Raw genomic sequence first — 18,609 nt, 5'->3', positions numbered from 1 at the left:
GTTGTGGAGTCTCCTACTCTGGAGACATTCAAATCCGCCTGGACACCTTCCTGTGTAACCTCATCTGGGTGTTCCTGCTCCCGCGGGGGGATTGGACGTCATGATTTTTTGAGGTCCCTTCCAGTCCCTGACATTCTGCGATTCTGTGTACACCCGCGCGAAATTTATATTTAAAACGAGAACGAAATTTTATTTGAGACAACCGCAGATGGGACAAGCCGGACACCGCGCACGGCTGTGAGACACCCGGCTCCAGCGGGCGGGGAGACCACCCGGTGGCTAGGCCCGGGAAGCGCAGAGGCAGGCCCGGGCGGAGGTGAGGGCTCTGCGGGGCTGGCGGGCCGCGGGGAAGGCGCCGAGGCAGCTGCGGCCGGGAGAGGCGGCCGGACCCGCGGTCCGTGCGCTGCGGCCGCCGCGATGCGCGCTCTCGTCAGCACCGAGGGGCGGCGCGCGCGCGGGAGGCGCGGCGCCGGCGGCTGCGGGCGGCGCGCGCCCGTCGGGAGCGCGCCGGGGAGGCTGCGGGCGGCGGCCATCTTCTCTGCACAGCCGGCTGCTCCCCCAGTGCAAGTGAAGCAGCCCCGCCAGCCCCCCTCCTCCGCTCCCTCCCTCCTCCTCTTCCCTCCCACTACACTCAGCTGTCGCCGCCGGTCAGAAAGGGGGCGACCGGGGGAAGCGAAGGCCGCGGGGCGGGGGAGGCAGCCGGGCGGTGAGCAGCCCCGCGGGGGCGACGCGGGGCTCGCCGGCGGCGGGCGGGCTGAGGGGTGGCAGCCCGGGGAGGGCTCGTACCTCCGCGGGGCCGGCGGCGGCTTCTCCGCTCGCCGCTGCCGGCCGGCGCCCCCTCGGCGGGGTGAGCGCGGGGGGCCGGGCCCCGCTCTAGATGGGATAAGCTGTAAACATGTTTAGCTTTGAAGGGGATTTCAAAACAAGGCCCAAGGTGTCTCTCGGAGGAGCGAGTAGGAAGGTAAGAAACGGCCCTTGTCCGTCTCCGCGTTTGTGTCTGTGTCGGTTTCCTTCGCCCCCCGCCTGCCTTGTCTGATCGTATTATCATTGTTTTTACCGCTGGGCCTTCAGAAATGGGAGCAGCTATGACTAAGGCTTAATAGAGGGGGAAAAACCCCTCCCCTCCTGATGAGGTGTTTATCCCTGATCTCCCTGGCTCTGTGTTGTGTTGCTTTTTTTGTTTTTAATCAGGCCACACACACCCTCTCGGGCTTGTTGTGTAGTAAGAATTGTGGGAAGCGAGGAAATGTCTCCCCAGCCCCCGCGGCGGGCGGCACCTCCCGGGCCGCTCGTCTCTGGGGCTCCCGGGGTGAAGGAGCGAAGGACTCGGACACCTCTTGTCGGGTCTCTCCGCAGGGAAAGCCAGAGAGAGCGGGGGGGGAACAGCCTTACAAGCCGGAGATGAGTGCAAACCGCTGGGGGAGGCTTCTTCCTCCACGTGAGTGAGGGTTGCCGGGTCACAGGTTTAGCTTTTCTCCGTCAAGTTTACGTTCAGTCAATTTGCCGTGTGCGGGGTGAGCAGCAGTTCATCGTCTGCTGTGCCAGACTATTGGATCTACTTGTGTTTATTGATGGAAAGGAAGCGAAGCGGTTTATTTAGACCTTGCTCATTGGGCAGGGTAGTCAAATGTTTAGTCAAGCACTGAAGGGCATAGAACTACCGAAGAGTAGGAGAAAGGACAAAGTGTTTTTAGAAGTGACCTGATTTGTAAGGGTCACTTTAATTCACTGCTGAAGTACTGCTGTCTCATGTTATCACTGGACGTGATTGTGTGGGAAGCTGTTGAATGTTTCCATCAGTATTTTTGAATCTTAATGGGGGCAAAAATAAGTCTTGGGTTTTGTTATAGTGCACTGTAAGCTACTTTGGTTCTCTGAAACTTTTAAGACTTGGCAGCATGGTTAGGAAACTGAGCTACAATACTATTCTATGTGATACTACAATCACAGTGAAGTCTGCATTTTGGTGTATTCCTTAACATAGTTCACTGAAGAGGCTATGTAACAACTGCATTTAAATTGTGTAGATTTTAATCTGAATAATCTTTTTTTTATCTTAAGAACTTTCTGTTCAGTAGACTACATACAACGGCATTACAGGAGTCAAAAATACAACAAATATTCCTCAGCTGAAGTAGGAATTGACAGAATATGCCGTGGCCCTAAGCTTTAGGGTACTTTAGGTGCTTGGCAACTTTTGGGACTGACTTCCTAATAGCGTTACTTGGAGAGCGTGTTTCCTTCTACAGAAGTAAACAACTGTCATAATATCTCTTTTTACATGTACTGATTTATGTGTGAAAATGCAGCAGAATTCTATCTGAGTATACAGACAAATGTATTAATATTATACAGGTATAAATTTCCAAGAGCAATATTCAAAAGTAAAGGAAGTGGAAACTGAAATTGATGCCTAGCCTATTCTCGGTCAACAGGAAGATTGTATTTCATGATCAGATTGATACTGACTGGTCCACAGATTTCATGATTGTACATTGGTGCACTGAAGTGTTTGTGCTGCATCACTGTAAATCAGTTAGTGGCAGCTTTGGACATTGTGATTATATGGACATTGTAGAATTGCCTTGAACTAGCTGCTGATTTTCAGGGAGTATGTACAGGACTAATGAAAGAATACATGTAAACAGTACTAAGAATTACTTTTAAAATGCAGTTTACCTGAACTTTTGTGTAAACATACTACAGCAGAGATTGACGGGGGAAGTGTTTACATGGGTTCCATGTGCTTCTCGTTATCTCATGTCACAGTCTCCTCGTGATCACTTTTCTCATACCTGTTGGCTTCAGTTTTATGGAAGGCTGAATTGTAAAATGTTTCCTTTCACCTTTTTGTGCACATAAAAAAAAAAAAATCTCCTTTGACAACCCACTTCCCCTCCCAAATGTGTATAGTTTTAGAAAGATACAGTGTATAGTTCCAACCCTGCACCTCTGCCATGCTCTGTTAGCTGGATTCTCAGTACTGCCTACTGGGATTCCTGTTCTGGAATAAAGCACAACTCAGAAATACAAGTAGTATCTGTATGCAGGCTGCTTAATGCTAAGAATAGCTCTCTATACAATTTGTGGAAGTTTCCTAAATGTTGTTGCACGTAATGTAGTATAAGTGCATTAGCAAAACCCTCCCAGTATGAAAGCAGAGACTCCAGTTTGAGGAGATAGTGCTGAAGATACTATCAGAGTCTTCCTGGCATGGATAAAATGACACCAGAATAAACTGTCAGCAAACCTGACTATTTAAAAAGTTGTTTTACTAATATAACTGCAGCTGCAAATGGTAACTGTGGTGGTCATGTGTTGATACCTTGTCTGACATTGCCATGTATGTCCCTAATGTCTCGTTAGGCCTCATGAAGGGTCTTGCTGATGCAGGCACAATGAGAAATATAGCTGGAGGCTTGTGGCATTATAACAATCAGACAGGTACTGAATCCAGTGTTCTTTCTTGCCACTAACTTTTATAGCATTTTTGAATTATAAAAGCAGAATGCTTCAGGTTTGATATTACACTGTTTGCATCTTATATTTATGTGTGTTATGATGGTCTGAATCGAGGATGCTGTAGAGAGGCACTTCAACCAAACTTTTTGCCAAAAAAAGTAGTTTTTAAGTGTCACTTATTTTTGTTAAAATCCTGGGTTGCAAAACTAATGTTCTCAAAATGACTATCCCTGTGACTGATCCTTTCAGAATATTATTGTAACATTTTAATATTGCATTGTACATAAATGTAAAAAATACAGGTGGTACTGTCAGTGTTTGGACTCTTCCCTTTACATCTGCTTCCAAAAATCTGCTGATTCATTTGGACTATTTGCATTAGTTGTACATAAGTTTGAGGGTATAGACACTGTGTTTTATTTACTATGTGATAAGTTAATTTTTATGTTTTTTATTTTTGGGCTTATTTTTGCTTCTAAAACATAATTCCATGCTTTATGAGGCTCTTCGAAAGGTATTTTCAGATTTAGTTTTAATTGTATCTGTTAATTTTTTTTTTCTTTTTTTTTACTTCTGATGTAGAATAACCTCCAAAAATGAATACTGTTGAGTTCAATATGGGGATGTCTTGAATTACTGATGGACTTTTTGTACAGGGCAGTAATTGTTACCTAAAAAGCTGTGGCAGCAGAATTTCTGTGGCATGTCAGGTAGGAAAAAAGACACGCATCTGCAGAGTTGGTCTGAGGTGCAGTTCAAATGGAACAAACCCACCCTAACAGTGCAGTGCACTGAAACAGATGGTCCTTCCCCCAGGTGGTTCCCACCCCATCCTTTGTGTCCGATATAGTAAACATATTTCTTCAAGGTGAAGTGTCACCATGCCTTTTGGTGGCAGCTGGTATAGTGCAGAATCTGTTTAACCACATCACCTTAGTTTGGTACAGTCAGGCCTGGTGTTCCTTTATTAATTTTATCAGTGTTAAGAAAAACATGAAGTGCCAGTCCTTTAGTACATCCATGCAGGGAGATCTCCATGCCTCTGCTGAGATGTGCAAGGGGCTCTGTAGATCCACATTATTCATTTAGGTCATGAAATGTATTAATGACATATTGTAAGCTTTTAACTGGAAAGATGGTTTAAAGAATATTATTTAGTCAAATTTACAGTATCACTTGAAATACCTAAAACATGCTTTTATAAATCTCAAGACTGTTTAAAATAGCGTATTTTAAAATGATAGTACAGTATGAGATGGTTTTAAAAAAAATCTTCCTTTTCAGGAATTTGTAACACAGATGAGTTAGCACTTGCGAAAGTAGAACCAACTTCACTGAGTTTCTGTTTGGTTTTGCTTTTGTGGAAGACATGGAAAATTACTAATGAACAAACAGTGATGACTCCATCTGTATTTTTAAAAGTCTGTTTATTTTAATGTAGACAGTATTAATAATTACAATAATTAATAATTAATACATAATTAATAATTACAAAGTGTGGGGTGTTTTTTTTTAGTAGTTACCAATAATTTTTAATTGATAGCACAACACTAAGCATTAGATTCCTGTGTATTTTTCCCCCTGCTCTCAGCTGAAGTGCAGAGGTCGAACTCCAGAAGCACCTTGTTTGCTGTTTGTATTCTGCACATGAAGTAACTTCTCATGGAATAAAAATCAATTATTTAAAACCTGTAGGCTTTAAGATTGCCAGTGCATGGAGGGATCTGCACAACTAGGATTGTTTATGGTGATAGATTTCTGTAGCATTTAGCAACGATGGGGCAGATGTAGAAGATTGCTTTGTTTCTCTCTTACTGATTGAGGAAAGTTGTTAATAATTTCTGGAAGGGAGAATTACTGTTATCTTATTTGAACCTACCCCTGCTCACAATAGAAATTAAATGGTGCTAGGGATTTAGAGTATGGGATTTCTAGATTACCGCATTCAAAAATAAGTTGTAAATTTGTAACTGTAAAGAATTGCACTGCTTTGCTTTATAAGACCTTTGTCCCATAAGATACATGGGGTAGATTCTTAGGCAAGTACATACCTCATTCTGAGTCAGAACTGTGTTTTGTCCATAACATTGAAATGTCAAAGCCTAAGTCTTGAAATACTCTTTGAAGTGGTTCCGGGTACTCACTGCATCCTACAGTAAAATCAGAGCTAAAATGCTGAGATGTTTTTTAGCAAGCACTGTGACATTGATGTTAGTGAGGCCAGGCTTTGCCTGGCCAAATGCCTCTCCTTGCACATATTATTCTTCCTGCACATACCTTATTCTGGAAGAGGATTTTCTCTACACATCATGATGTAAATAGAGATATGAAGAGTCACTAACTGTTTTAAATCGAATTTTTTCAAACTGCCAAACATATTTTACTCAAGCTGGCTGAGCTGCGTGTCCAATGGAATTTAAATTGTTGAGGTTCAGTTCAAGACAATTTGAATCTTTAAATATGCTAGTTTATTTTAATATTCAGAAAAGATAATCGAAGTGGAGTTTATTTTGTCTAAAATAACGTTGGGAGCTAGAAACATTGTTGAGAACCACTCTGGGGAGGGACGTCTCTCATTGTCCACATTCGTTCTCAACAAATAGGTGCTAAAAGTCTTCCTTTTATTTGTTGGACTTATTTAATACTTGTGTTGAAAGGAATTTTATGCTATAAACTGCTTAGGTCACTTCATTTGCTTTGGGAGTTGTTAGTGATGATTATGTGGTTCAAGCTAAATTCAGCTGAAAAGTCAGGTTCCTCATTTTAGGGAAAGAAAAAAGATGCAAGTTCCTGGGTTGTGTAGATGAAAACCATGAAAGATTTTATAATTGTCCTCAAAACATGAAAGATCAAATGCTTATTTGTTTCTCCATGCCTTATACTTTGCATGATCTATTGTAATCTTAAATATAATAGCATTCTCAAGTAAAGAAAGAAAAGAAACCCCCGTGGTTTACAAATAAATCTCAAACATTTATTAATAATATGTAAATATTTGCATCCGTTTATTTTTATTTTCTTTTAAAAGGGTGCTTACTGTTTAGACAATACCGGAAAATAATTATCACTTTCACCTTTACATATAGCATATTTAGGTTTTAAATTTACTTGTATGGAACCAAGATGGCTTGATTAACGTGACTGTCCAGGAGTGTTTAATTTCAGTTTTTAAGAGTCAATAAATACTAGGAGTATTTGTAACAAACTAATTAATTATACAGTTTTTTTTCTGAAACCAAATTTTGAGCCGAGAGGGCTGAAAGTTTATTAACACTCTTAATGCAAAGTGTCAAAATACAGGACAAAACCAATCATAATTCATATATTTGTTTATGTTATTCAGTCTTTGTCTAGGATATGTAAAGGCTAGGAGTTGTGTAAGCATACTTTTTCAGCACAACAGTGTGTTTCAGTAAAATGAAGACAAGAAAGCAGCAGTTTTAACTCCTTTTTTTGTTATGTTAGTTGAGTGGAGTTTTTGAAGTACTGACATTGACACTGTTACACTGTCAGATGTGGCTGTTCTCATCAGCTGGTCTGTTACACCAGTGGTGTGACCTTGAACTTTGCTGTGATGAATAACAGAGTACATAGTAATTTTATCCTGATATATAAATTAACATTTCAAATATTAACAAAGCTTTGCTTTCTGTATACTGTCTTCCTGCTTCCTGTGTTCACCTCTTTCTTTCTGTCTTACTCTTTGAGTCATCATCTATAATGTCAAGTTGTGTTTTGCTGTCACGTACTTTCTTTGCTTTCTTGTATCTTTGTGCTGCACATATCTGATGAAGAAACTTCTCAAATTGGGCTTCTCGTGATCCTGCAGCTTGCGTGCTAGAGCCTGAGGTTGGTTGTCTTTACTAATATCTTCTGTTGGAGGAAGGAGCAGACAGGAGACTGCTAGTAAGGTACTAAATGTTGCGTGAAACACATAGCGTGTTCCCTGTTCTGCACTTCGGAGGTCAAGCTCCTGAAGAAAGAAGACTGCATCATAGAAGGTGTCAGGAATTTGATTCAGTAAATGGCTTTTTGCTTCTTTTGAGTTAGGGTTGAAGAAATCAAGATGCTGATGCTTCATTCCCCTTGAAGTGTCTTGACTGCCTACCTTGATAGGTAGACTTGATACCTGGTGTCTGTCTGGCAGATGAAATAAAAAGACAGCATGACAGTCACAGAAGTGAGGTAAGGAAGATGGGGAATAGGAATGAGCTAGGTGTGATCCGTGGACGTTACTGTCAGAGGATCTCATGTTGTCAGGAGCTCTGGCTGTAGGTGGGCAGGAAAAGAGGGAGCAGCGGCGGTTGCTGTCAGCAGTCGCGTGACTGTATAGATGGGAGCTGTCAACTGTGCATCACTTGGAACACTATTGTCATTCACAGCAGCAGCTACTGAGTTTAGTTCTTTATCACTGTGCTATTTATTAAGAGACAAGGCAGGGAGGATTTCAGAGGCGACTGTGCAGTTAGCTGTCTTTAAGAAATAATTTTGTCAGAATGCTCTTTATAAGTAAAGAACATTATTTCATAGGGTTTTTTTCCATCTCTTTTGCACAGCAGCTTTATTTGCTGTTACTTTTTAATTTCTGAAGAGACAGTGTATTCCATTTGGGTTGAATAGCTCTGAAGGGGATAAATTTTTCTTGCATTTAATTTAAAAATATTATTTAGGCATAGGTATGATTCCATTCTTTTATGTTTCTGATCTATATGTATCTTGTGAACAGGAGTATTATTTGACCCCTAATAATTTTTTGAGGGTAGAATGTACTTACCTGAATATAATTTATACTTTAACAAGTTGGTGGTTTTCTTTACAAACACTCAGAGCAAGTATGTGACATTGACTAAACACTTAAAGTTTTGGTATTTTTTTTTTAAAGTGGATTGGTTTAGTAAGTGCTTGCTTCAAAGATAGCTAGTCGATGCAAAGCTGGTGATAAAATAAGTGAGGATACGCTGCCCTCTTATAATTTCTCCCCTTTCCAAATACTTAAAGTTATTTATTTCTGATGACCCCTCTGGCCACTTATTTTCTTTTATCTGTTAATCCCTTGCATTTACTGTTTTCTTTTTCTTTGTTGTTGTTTGTTTGTTTGTTTGTTTGTTTGTTTTGTGCCATTTCCTTCTCCACTCACATGTAGCAATTTGTTCTCTTTTCTGTATGTTCTTTTGCCTTTTCTTTCCATCTGCTCTGTAGTTTAAGGACAAATTTAGCCACATTGCTTCTAAGCAGAAATGGTCTTTACGTGGTGCTGCCTGCAGAATGTCTCTCTCCAAGCACATTGAAGAGAGGTCGCTCTCATCACTTCTAAATAGGAACCTTTTACTAATTTATTTAATGCATGAGGTATCAGCTGTTGAAAAAGTAATCTGTTAAAAAGAAGTCCTGAAACTTTAAGCCGTCTGCTGACTATTTCTTAATTTAGTACATTATTTTGTCTTTTTTGTGTGCATGAGGTCAGAATCTTTTGCTTTGTGTTACCAAGCTGACCTGCTTATGTATGAATTTTTTTATGGTTTGTTTCTACCATGTTTAACACATGGAAAAAACCCCATCTTTAGAGGGAAATAGCTGTATTTAGTGGTGTCTTTGGCCATAAATACTGTCTTTAGAGGTCAAGGAAAAGATGGTTTAGAGGAAAAGATGGTTAACCTTCTGTGGGATTTTTTTTCTTTATGATTGTTCCAGTAGCTGATCTGAAATACAAACCCAATTTTTTTTTGCGCCTGTGTTTTTCTTTTTTCATTCTCTCTTGGTGGTCTCCATTGGAAGTGTTTTCTATTCGTATGAAACTAGAAGAATTGTGACCTTGCTTCCTTTGTGTTATCAAAAAAGAGTTTTGCCCTCAGTTTTTGCATCTGCATATAGACATGGAAAATATTCCAGCACAGTTGTTTTATATGTGGTTAAATATTTTATAAACTTCTGTTTACCAACTTCAGATTTATTTTTATGTATTCAGATATAATGCATTTTCAGCTTGAGTGTGTTTTGTTTCTTAACTTTCTCTAAACTAATAAGGGCATAGGGAGAAAAAAGGAAGCAGTTTTGTGTGTAGTAGAAGCAAAAAGAGAGTTTCCTTAAAGCTTTTGTCTGTTTTAGACTGGATTGGGGAAAGTGTTAGGGTACTTTCAACTCTTATTGTCTACAGAGGGAGCTGAATACTCTGCATCAAATATTAATTATTTTGTATATTTCCTTGGAAATGACACAGAACCACTCAATAAGACATTCTTCCAAATAAAGCTTTGTTTATATTTTGTAATCTATGTGTACTGGTGTAAAAGCTAATGCACAGGCTTTCTATTGTAATGGTATTGTTCTTTAGAGGCTTCATGAATATTTTAGTATTCTTTACTTGTTCTCTGTTGGAGAGATCACTCTCCTGAAAGTTTCAGTTTGTAGCCTTAATTTGGGTGAAGAGTTCAAAATTTTAAAAGAAAAAATTCCTACCATTTATGTTGTATAAGTCTGTTTTGACATCTTTTCCGGACAAGTTTTGAGGGAAAGGATAAGTAAATATAAGAGCTTAATGCTTTCTTGCAAGCTAGACAAAAGCCCGGGGCTTTGGAGGAGTATGTGAGTACTTTAGACATGCCATAACTTGCCATACGCACCTGGGCCGATGACTTACATATTCTCTGAGCAAGAAAAACACTTGATAAACATTTAGTACTGCCTGGTGTGATTGGGACTTTTAGTGTTTCAGCTCCCCCATTTGTAAATGGATGATGTTTGCCCGGATTATTGGGGTGCTGAGAACACAAATCTAGACAGGTATCAGTACAGTTTGCTGCCGTTTGCCTGTCCCTTTTCTTTTGACATAGCTTCCATCACTGTGCTTTTGTAATTTGTAATGTAATTTGTAAGAGCAGAAGATGATTGACACTTCTCTCCAGTGTTTTACATGTTACATATTATGAACAATGCTCAAAGTGAAGCTAGATAAAATATCATGAAGACCTTTGGATCATGTGTTTGAATGAAAATGCAATCATATCTTCATTTGTGCTTTATAGGAAGAAAAGGCTTCTCTCCTGCATCGTACTCAGGAAGAAAGGAGAAAACGAGAGGTAAAGTAGACTGTAAGCATTTGCATACACACTGGGTTTTTCTTTGATGTAGTAACACTTACAGTCCAAAGTACTTTATTCTGCTGCAGTTGTTTGTCCTTAGTTCAGGAATGTTTTGTTGCAGTTCTCAAGTCCTACATAGTCTTTCACTATACTAGAATTGACAAGCTATTTCACTACTTTCAAGATGCTTCCTGGAAATGATTTTAACCTCAAAAGAAGGTACTTAAGCATAGTGCAAAGGGAATTTTTCCTTTTATTTTGGTGCTCATTTGACCTAGTTGTGGTTGAGAAAAGACAGTCATTTAGATAGTAAAATGTGCTTTTTGCCTTGTCCGTCAACTGTTACTATGGGTTTGTCTCTGTGAACTGTCTTGTGCTCCTGGTTCTGCTATGATTTTGGATGACCTTACACAATTTGCTTCTCCAGTTCTGTGGAGGTAGAACCAGAACAGTGATACTTGAATGCTTCCTGAAGGGCTTTGGAATCACCTGATAATTGAGGAGCAGTGAGAAGCAGTTGTGAGGCTGGTATGTGAGGCTTTAGGACACCTTTGACATTGAAGCTTATTGCCATAGATAATTCAGGCTGGAATAGTGCAAAGGAGGAATAGGCATTGAAAGCAAAAATACCAGTTTTAAAACATTAATGTATGTGGCAATATCAAAACAAAGTTTAGTAATATGGGATTGAAGTGAATAGCCTAATTTTTTTTTTTTTTTTTTTTTTTTTTCCCCTCTGATGTGAATAGAAACAATTTTGTTTGGAAAACTATTTAAAAAGTGTAACTAAGTAGTTTTCATGCTAATCAAGACAACAAAGATGTTTGCCCCTTCAAGATGTGTTTGACCCTTTCTTGATTAAATACAGCTTCTGTGGTGACTCCTCTCTTTCTGAGGACAGTTAATATTTTTGTAATTCCCAACCTGGTTGTATAATTATGGACCAAGTTTAAGTATGAGGTTCCTAGGATTTCCCCAGTTAGTTCAAAATACTATGTTATGAATAAAGTTTATGATCAGTGAGTCTTTATCAACATATGCAAAAAGACTTTTTGTGCTTCGTAAACTTTTTGCCATATATTGAAATAACACATTCAGTTGCTTAGTTCAGAAACTTACATATCTGTGTACATACATACACACATAGACACAGCGATTTTCTGTGGCATGTATCAGATTGTTACGAAATGAATGACTCCTCTGAGAACAAAATCAGTTACGGCTTTTAAAAAAATGCCTGGAGGAGAATCTTAGCAGTGACCTCAGACTTAAAACCTTCACAATTACGGGTCGCTAATTAACAATTATGTATTCTAGGATAAAACCTGTATCTGGAGAAAAGGAGAACTTATCTACTCTGTAGTCGAGCATTACATTATGATTATGAAGAGACATTGCCTCCCTGTAATTGAAACTCCTGCTTGTCTGCATACTTTGCACTTTTACTGTTAGATACTATGGAGAGAAAAAATACACTTTGGCCTATCAACATTTTGATTTTAGTCCATGCTCTAGAGGTAATCAGAGTCTATCAAGTATATGCCTATTCTGAGAAATTGCTTTAGGAACTAGGGTTTCCAGGAACAATAAAATAGGCCTTGAATAACAAATTTCTCTGGGAAGTTGAGGTTAAATTCTTGAGTTGAATGTGTCTTTTTGGCACAACAAATTAGAAATCAATTTTTTGTGAGTTAAAAGTTTATATGAACTTTCCCAAATGTATTTTAATGAAATTTATAAGAACATTTTGGTGTTTTGTTTTACTTGGTGGCCCTCAGAATTATGGGATCATTGTAGTTCAACAGTGGATGAGGTTAAAATTTCTCTTTTCAAAGAAGTCTTCCAACTTTCCCTTTCTCAAACACCGCTTTGTAGCTCTAGGTTCATGAGCAACTATTTCATTTACTTCCTTCTTTCATCCCCTAAGAAACTAGACAGACATTATCAGAAAGCTAATTACAGTAGCCACTTCCCTTAGATATTCATTGCAATGGGATGTGCTGGGCGTGTTGTCAGGGACTCACTGAGTTCTCTCTCCACAGGACCTGCAGAGCGCTGGCTTTTACTTCATCAGAAATTGAGCCATTTTAAATGGATGATTTTAACCACTCTTTCTAGCTACTGAGGAAGACCATAAAATGACTCACTTTGGTTTGAAGGAGAGAGCAAGAATTTTTATGAATTTCGATATTATGCCCCTGGGCTTAAAGCATTAAGCCCCATTTTCATTTTGACAGCAGTATTGTTTCCAAAGAACTGCTTTTTTTTGGGTGTGGCTTTTTTCCCCTTCCACATTAAACTGCACTAGCCTCATAATACTCATATATTATTTGAATGGAAACAAATAAGTGCTTTTTAATTTTAATCTATGTAGAAGGAGAAATGGTATCTTTGAATTTGATGATTTCTTCAACATTTTAGCGTTAAGACTTCCTTCTGTAAAGTACAAATGTGTTTATTTTGATTTCTGTAATCTTACATAGTTACTGAGTGTTAAAATTTTTTACAATATTTACAATAATAAATTCACACTTATGAAAAGCTTTCTCCTTGATTTATTTATATTGGATGCAAACCTTCAAACATTTTATTTTACTGATGATTAGTGCTTAATTTGTATTAATAATCCTTCTGAATACAGAAATTAGAGTCACTTCCACAATACTGATTTTTATTTTCTTATTTGTTTTTTTTACAGGAAGAAAGGCGGAGGCTGAAAAATGCAATAATAATCCAATCTTTTGTAAGAGGGTACAGAGACAGAAAGCATCAAGTAAGTACTTATTTATGTGCTTAGAAAGATGTAAAACAGTTTTTTTGAAAATGAGATTTTGTAGTAGTAATTCCATTGAAAAATCCTCAGCTTTTTGAGTACCGTGTGTGCCCACAAAATGCAAGTTCTTTTTCCATCTTGACATTTGCATTTGAACATCTATTTTAGTAAATGGATGCTTATTCTGCAAAGTGTGTATGTGACAGTGTATTTGAGTGGGATGACACAATGTTTTTCTGAGCTGACTAAGCATATGAGAACAGTTGGGTATTAACAGCTTTACACAGCAGTAGAGTGGTTTTGTGTTGTTTTTTTTCCCCAATATGACTAAGGTGGTGGTTTGAGTCAAAAGGTGTTGTTTCAAGCCTGTTGTTGGCTAGATCATTCTGAGTTGTATCTGTTTAAATTCAGTAATATTTATTGCATAAACCAGTTGTAAATGTTTGATGTGGTATTTTTTACTTGAAAAGCAACACATTTGTTGCGATGTGTACTTTATGAATCACAGAAAGAAGTTGTAGCCCTAACTGTGATACTGTGTGTACGTTTTAAACAAATATGTATTGTATCTACTTCACCACTTTGCTGCCAGTTTGGATGGGAAACTGAAATGAGGTTTTTAAAAGTTTGTGTTTCTATTTTAAATCATAACTGTTACTGATCTATTGATGCATGTTGTATTTTTAAGTACTCTATCCAAAGAAGTGAATTTGATCGCTGTGCTAATTTGGCCCAATCTGGAGGAAGCTTTTCTACCGCTAATGGAGCTAATTTGACTCTTCTAGTTCGTCAGTTGCTCTTTTTCTATAGACAGAGTGAGGATTCTAAGCGTTTGGTGAGTAGTTACATACTTCGATCCATAGTACTTTTATTTCATCACAGAATCACAGAATGTCAGGGATTGGAAGGGACCTCGAAAGCTCATCCAGTCCAATCCCCCTGCCAGAGCAGGAACACCCAGATGAGGTTATACAGGAAGGTGTCCAGGCAGATTTTGAATGTCTGCAGAGAAGGAGACTCCACAACCTTCCTGGGCAGCCTGTTCCAGCTCTGTCACCCTCACGATGAAGAAGTTTCTTCTCATATTTAAGTGGAACCTCCTGTGTTCCAGTTTGTACCCATTGCCCCTTGTCCTGTCATTGGCTGTCACTGAGAAGAGCCTGGCTCTATCCTCCTGACACTCACCCTTTATTTTAATGTGCTTTTGCAGTATTCTTTCACTTAAAATATTTTAAAGAGATGAAAAAAAGTAGTCTCTGACCAGTTCAGTAAATTCATTTAAGAATTCTGACTTTTGCTGGCCTGCACTCTGATTTTTTTTTTTTTTTGTTTAGACAGAATAACGTAAAATTAGACTTTATATGTGCGTGCACACACAAAATCTGTGAAATGAAGCCTTGAAAAATCTTGTGTGTATTATTCACAGTAATTTATTTTAAAAAATATACTTTATTAGAATTTAGTTTTTAAACTATTTTCCATTTAGCCTTCTGGTCGTTCCTAAGCTGTTTAGTTTGTTGTGTGTGTTGTTTTTCTTTTTCTTATTGATCAATAATGCCGGCATATCAATTGCAAAGTCACTTCAAACTTCCCAAATGTATGAGTAAGTATGATTCATAGCAGGTATTAATAATGGATGTTAAAGAATTATGGCTATTTATAAACAAAAAATTAACAGATAAATTTGTTGCAAGACGAAAGTTATTTGTAAGTGTAATTCATTCTTAACTTTTAAAGTTTAATACTAGCAGTTTTGTAGTTTATGTTGGGTAACAATATGATTGTCCTACATAGTGTTTTCTAAGTTCTCCAAAGGTATCCAAACCAAGATTGAAGTATTACTGTCTTGCAATAAGTAATTTGACTTGTTATAAACAGCAAACTTGTGCATATGTTTTCCCAGGTATGGATGTGTCAGAATTTAATTAAACAGAGTTCTCAGTTTGTTAAGCAATTGGATGGTCCAGACAGACTTACTTGCTTATTCCAAATAAAAAGACTGTTGGGGCTGTGTTGCAGGTAAATTCTTTTTTCTATATGCTACTGTCTAAAAAGCATTCAGAAATTATGTTTGGCCCTTTTTTGTTTCTTTTTGTTGCAGCAGGTGAAATATTAAGTGTAAATTAGGACTGTTTTTGCTAAATATATCTGTAGGCAGAGGTATGGGTTACTTGTTCCTATGTGAGAACAATGGAATTGACTTTCAAGTTCAGCACATGCATAAGGAATGTCCTGCCTAGGGATAAGCTTGAGTATGTTCTTAACTGTTCACATGTAGTGATATCATTCATGATATTTGTGGAAACCATTTTTTTGGGGGAACTGATAGTGATTGGATGGTATTATCTCAGTTAGACTAATGTTCCAAATATGCTTTGGCTACATTTTGTTTTAAGACAGACGTTGTTTGAGATGCCTTTCCGCACACTTTGTTTTGAATTTAAAGCATGTTAAGCAGTTACAATACTGGATCTGCAGGACATTTGTTATTTGTAATGGGAGGATCCTGGGAGGATTACAGGAAGGTATATCTAACAAGGCAATTTGAATAGCTGGCAGCTAAAGCCTACTTTTAGAAAACAATATATTTGCTCTTATCAATAATAGGAACTAGTTTTACTCTCCAGAGCTTTAAAATACTTTTCCCTTTTAATATTGAGGCTTTTTTAGAAAATTGTTTCATTCAAGGCACTGAACCTTATGTTCTTATAATTGTGTGTACTGTGTTTATAACAAACAATGACACCAGATACTAAAAAAGACCTGAGCAATGAGCTTCCAAGTCCACATTCAGTGAAACACAGCTGTGGTGTCACTGGATTGAATTGTACATTTTCACTACAGTTGAAATTGTGGTTTTGTAAATGCAGCTCTGCTCATATTCCCACTCTCCCTTCGTGGTGGGGCGATGTGGGAGAACAGGAGTGGAAGAGCTGTCTCTGCCTATGCATATAGGGAGAAGCCAGCATGGTGATGGGGGGGTCTATATTTGCTGTCTGAGCTGCTTTAATTTTCTGCAAAAGCCCAAAAAGCAAGCAGTGGGATAGGGAGCTGGAAGTGTTTCCCTGAGATGAGTTCAGATTCATGAAAAGCTGTAGCTTTTGATGCTATGGAAAAACAGGTGACTGTGTAAAATTGTAGCAAAAAATGGTAGTTTGATTCCACCTACATTGGCAAAAAAGGTCTTGAGTAGCTTTTTTTCTGTTCAGTGAAATGTCTTAAATACGGTGTCAAAATATTTTCTGCTGATAAATCTGGTCTTTCTGAATGGCTGGGAAAGAAAACACAATGTTAGGGCAACTATACTTATATATATTGCATACTAACAAATCCTTTTAATTCTAAACAGTCTCTTAATCTTCACCATTTCTGTGGTTACTGATGTTTGTTTCATAAGCAATTTGCTAAAAGGATGGAGATGATTGTGCTTTGATATTTCAGTCTGTAGTCAAGGACATACTGTTTTAGTTACACATATGATGCTCCCCAACATTTGTTCCCAGGCCATATTGCTCTGGGGCATTCATTACTTCGTTTTTAATATGGACAGTAATAGATGCTGGAAAAACGTGTATTATTCTTTTTTTAATCTCTTCCAGTTCATGCAATAGATCTCCAAACTGTCAATTTGTTGAATGCAAGAATTTAGTAGGACTTAAAGAGTGAGTGCCATATTCATACAAAGCCTAAAATCAGGAATTCTTATTATAAAGGTGCCAACAAAGAGATGTAGCTAAACTACTGGAAATGCTTGAAACCAATTATAAATAAGTTATTTTAAGATGAACGTGAAAAGGTTTCTTGTAGTTTTATTTTTAAACCAGTGTACATGTGGCTGTGGTGAAATAAGAGAAATATCTTGTTAAATAATTTTGATTTCATTTTATTTACAGGCTATTGCAAAATTGCAATGATGACAGTCTGAATGTTGCACTTCCTATGAGAATGCTTGAGGTATTTTCATCTGAGAATATATATTTGCCTGTTTTACAAGATGTCAGCTATGTGACATCATTAATTGAACAAATTTTGCACTACATGGTTCAAAAAGGTAAGTAGCTAGGAACTAGGAGTTCTGGGAAATACTTCAATGTTAAACAGAATGTGTAATATCTGAAACCATGTTGCTTAATCATGTTTTGTCTTTACCAGTGACATGATAAATTAGGTGCTGCATACACTAATTTGTACATTAGGTGGTTATTTTGCTTGTAATGAGATCACTGCTTGAGGCTATTTGATTTCTTTGGAAATTCTGTTTACAAATGGAATATTCTACCAAGTTACTTATCCAGATTTTCACCACAAATGTTTGGAGAGAAGTTTTATTCCAGTAGCTGTTTACACACACACAGACACACACACAAAATATGCCAGGTCTGATTTTTGGTTGTGTAAAAGTTGGGCTTTGTTTTGCAGTACTGTTCACTGTAACTGCTGACAGCCATTATTATTGTAAATTGACATTACCTTTTCATCCTGGGAACACTAGAGACACCTTAGCAAAGAGATGGTGACCTAGCTTTTATTTCCCTTGTACCATCATCAGCAAAACTGTTTGCTAAACTGTAATCAGTTACACCTGTGCAAACATACTGAAAGTTAATGAATTGCGTAGTTATCACCAAAATTATGTTTTGTCTCAAATAAAATTTATTACTCTGGGAATGTGTGAAAGAATTAATTTGGTTTTCTGATACCGTAGCTTGATTTTGCAAGACTTATGGGGAGAAAAGACAAAAACATTATGAAATAAATATCTCTGATCTGGTTTCATGGGCATAAAATGTAAAAAGAGAACCTTCAAGTTTGTTAGTTAATTGTTAGAATAATTTTGTGTTTGTAAGTTCTAAAGTACATTTAGTGGACCAAGGTATCTTATCCTGTTACTAAGGATTTATTTTCAACTACTACATGTTGAAGTCACTGTGTGGGGGAAAAAAACCAACAACCCTGTTATTGTAGCACATTTATTTTACTTGCCAGGCAGAACTAAAAATATAGAAGTATTTGTTTTTTGTCTCATTGCTTACTCTGTGACAAGTGTATCTTCCAAAATACTTTAATACGTGGTTAAGTTATAAAGACTTTGTAATCAGCTGTTATTAATGCATGTTTTTGTATGTAATTTGTTTTCCATGTCCATCTTGTAAGCATCACTCAGTTATTATTCTATGGTGGCTTCTACTTGTTGCATTGTGTGTTGAGTTACATAGTCTCCGGCAAAGGGGCTTAGACTGGACCTCTCAGTGGTGCGACACGACGCATTTACAGTGGTTCCTGTAGTAGGGGAAC

General features: G+C 38.0%; 1 protein-coding gene across 2 annotated transcripts in view; it reads left to right on the top strand.

Annotated features, from left to right (window-relative positions):
• The first annotated feature begins 575 nt into the window (after positions 1 to 575).
• Positions 576 to 18,609, top strand: part of UBE3C (ubiquitin protein ligase E3C) — a 79,777-nt gene continuing 61,743 nt past the window's right edge. For both annotated transcript variants that reach the window (XM_080338975.1, XM_080338976.1), the window contains exons 1-6: positions 576 to 961; positions 10,485 to 10,538; positions 13,240 to 13,314; positions 14,003 to 14,149; positions 15,218 to 15,333; positions 17,208 to 17,365. In XM_080338975.1, the coding sequence (XP_080195101.1) occupies positions 896 to 961; positions 10,485 to 10,538; positions 13,240 to 13,314; positions 14,003 to 14,149; positions 15,218 to 15,333; positions 17,208 to 17,365 (616 nt within the window). In that variant the 5' untranslated portion in view covers positions 576 to 895. The remainder of the gene's footprint in view (positions 962 to 10,484; positions 10,539 to 13,239; positions 13,315 to 14,002; positions 14,150 to 15,217; positions 15,334 to 17,207; positions 17,366 to 18,609) is intronic.

This window comes from Nesoenas mayeri (assembly GCF_963082525.1).
Source record: "Nesoenas mayeri genome assembly, chromosome: 2".
Taxonomy (NCBI): domain Eukaryota; kingdom Metazoa; phylum Chordata; class Aves; order Columbiformes; family Columbidae; genus Nesoenas; species Nesoenas mayeri.
The sequence above is the reverse complement of the archived record's forward strand: the minus strand, read 5'-3'. Positions and strand labels throughout refer to the sequence as shown.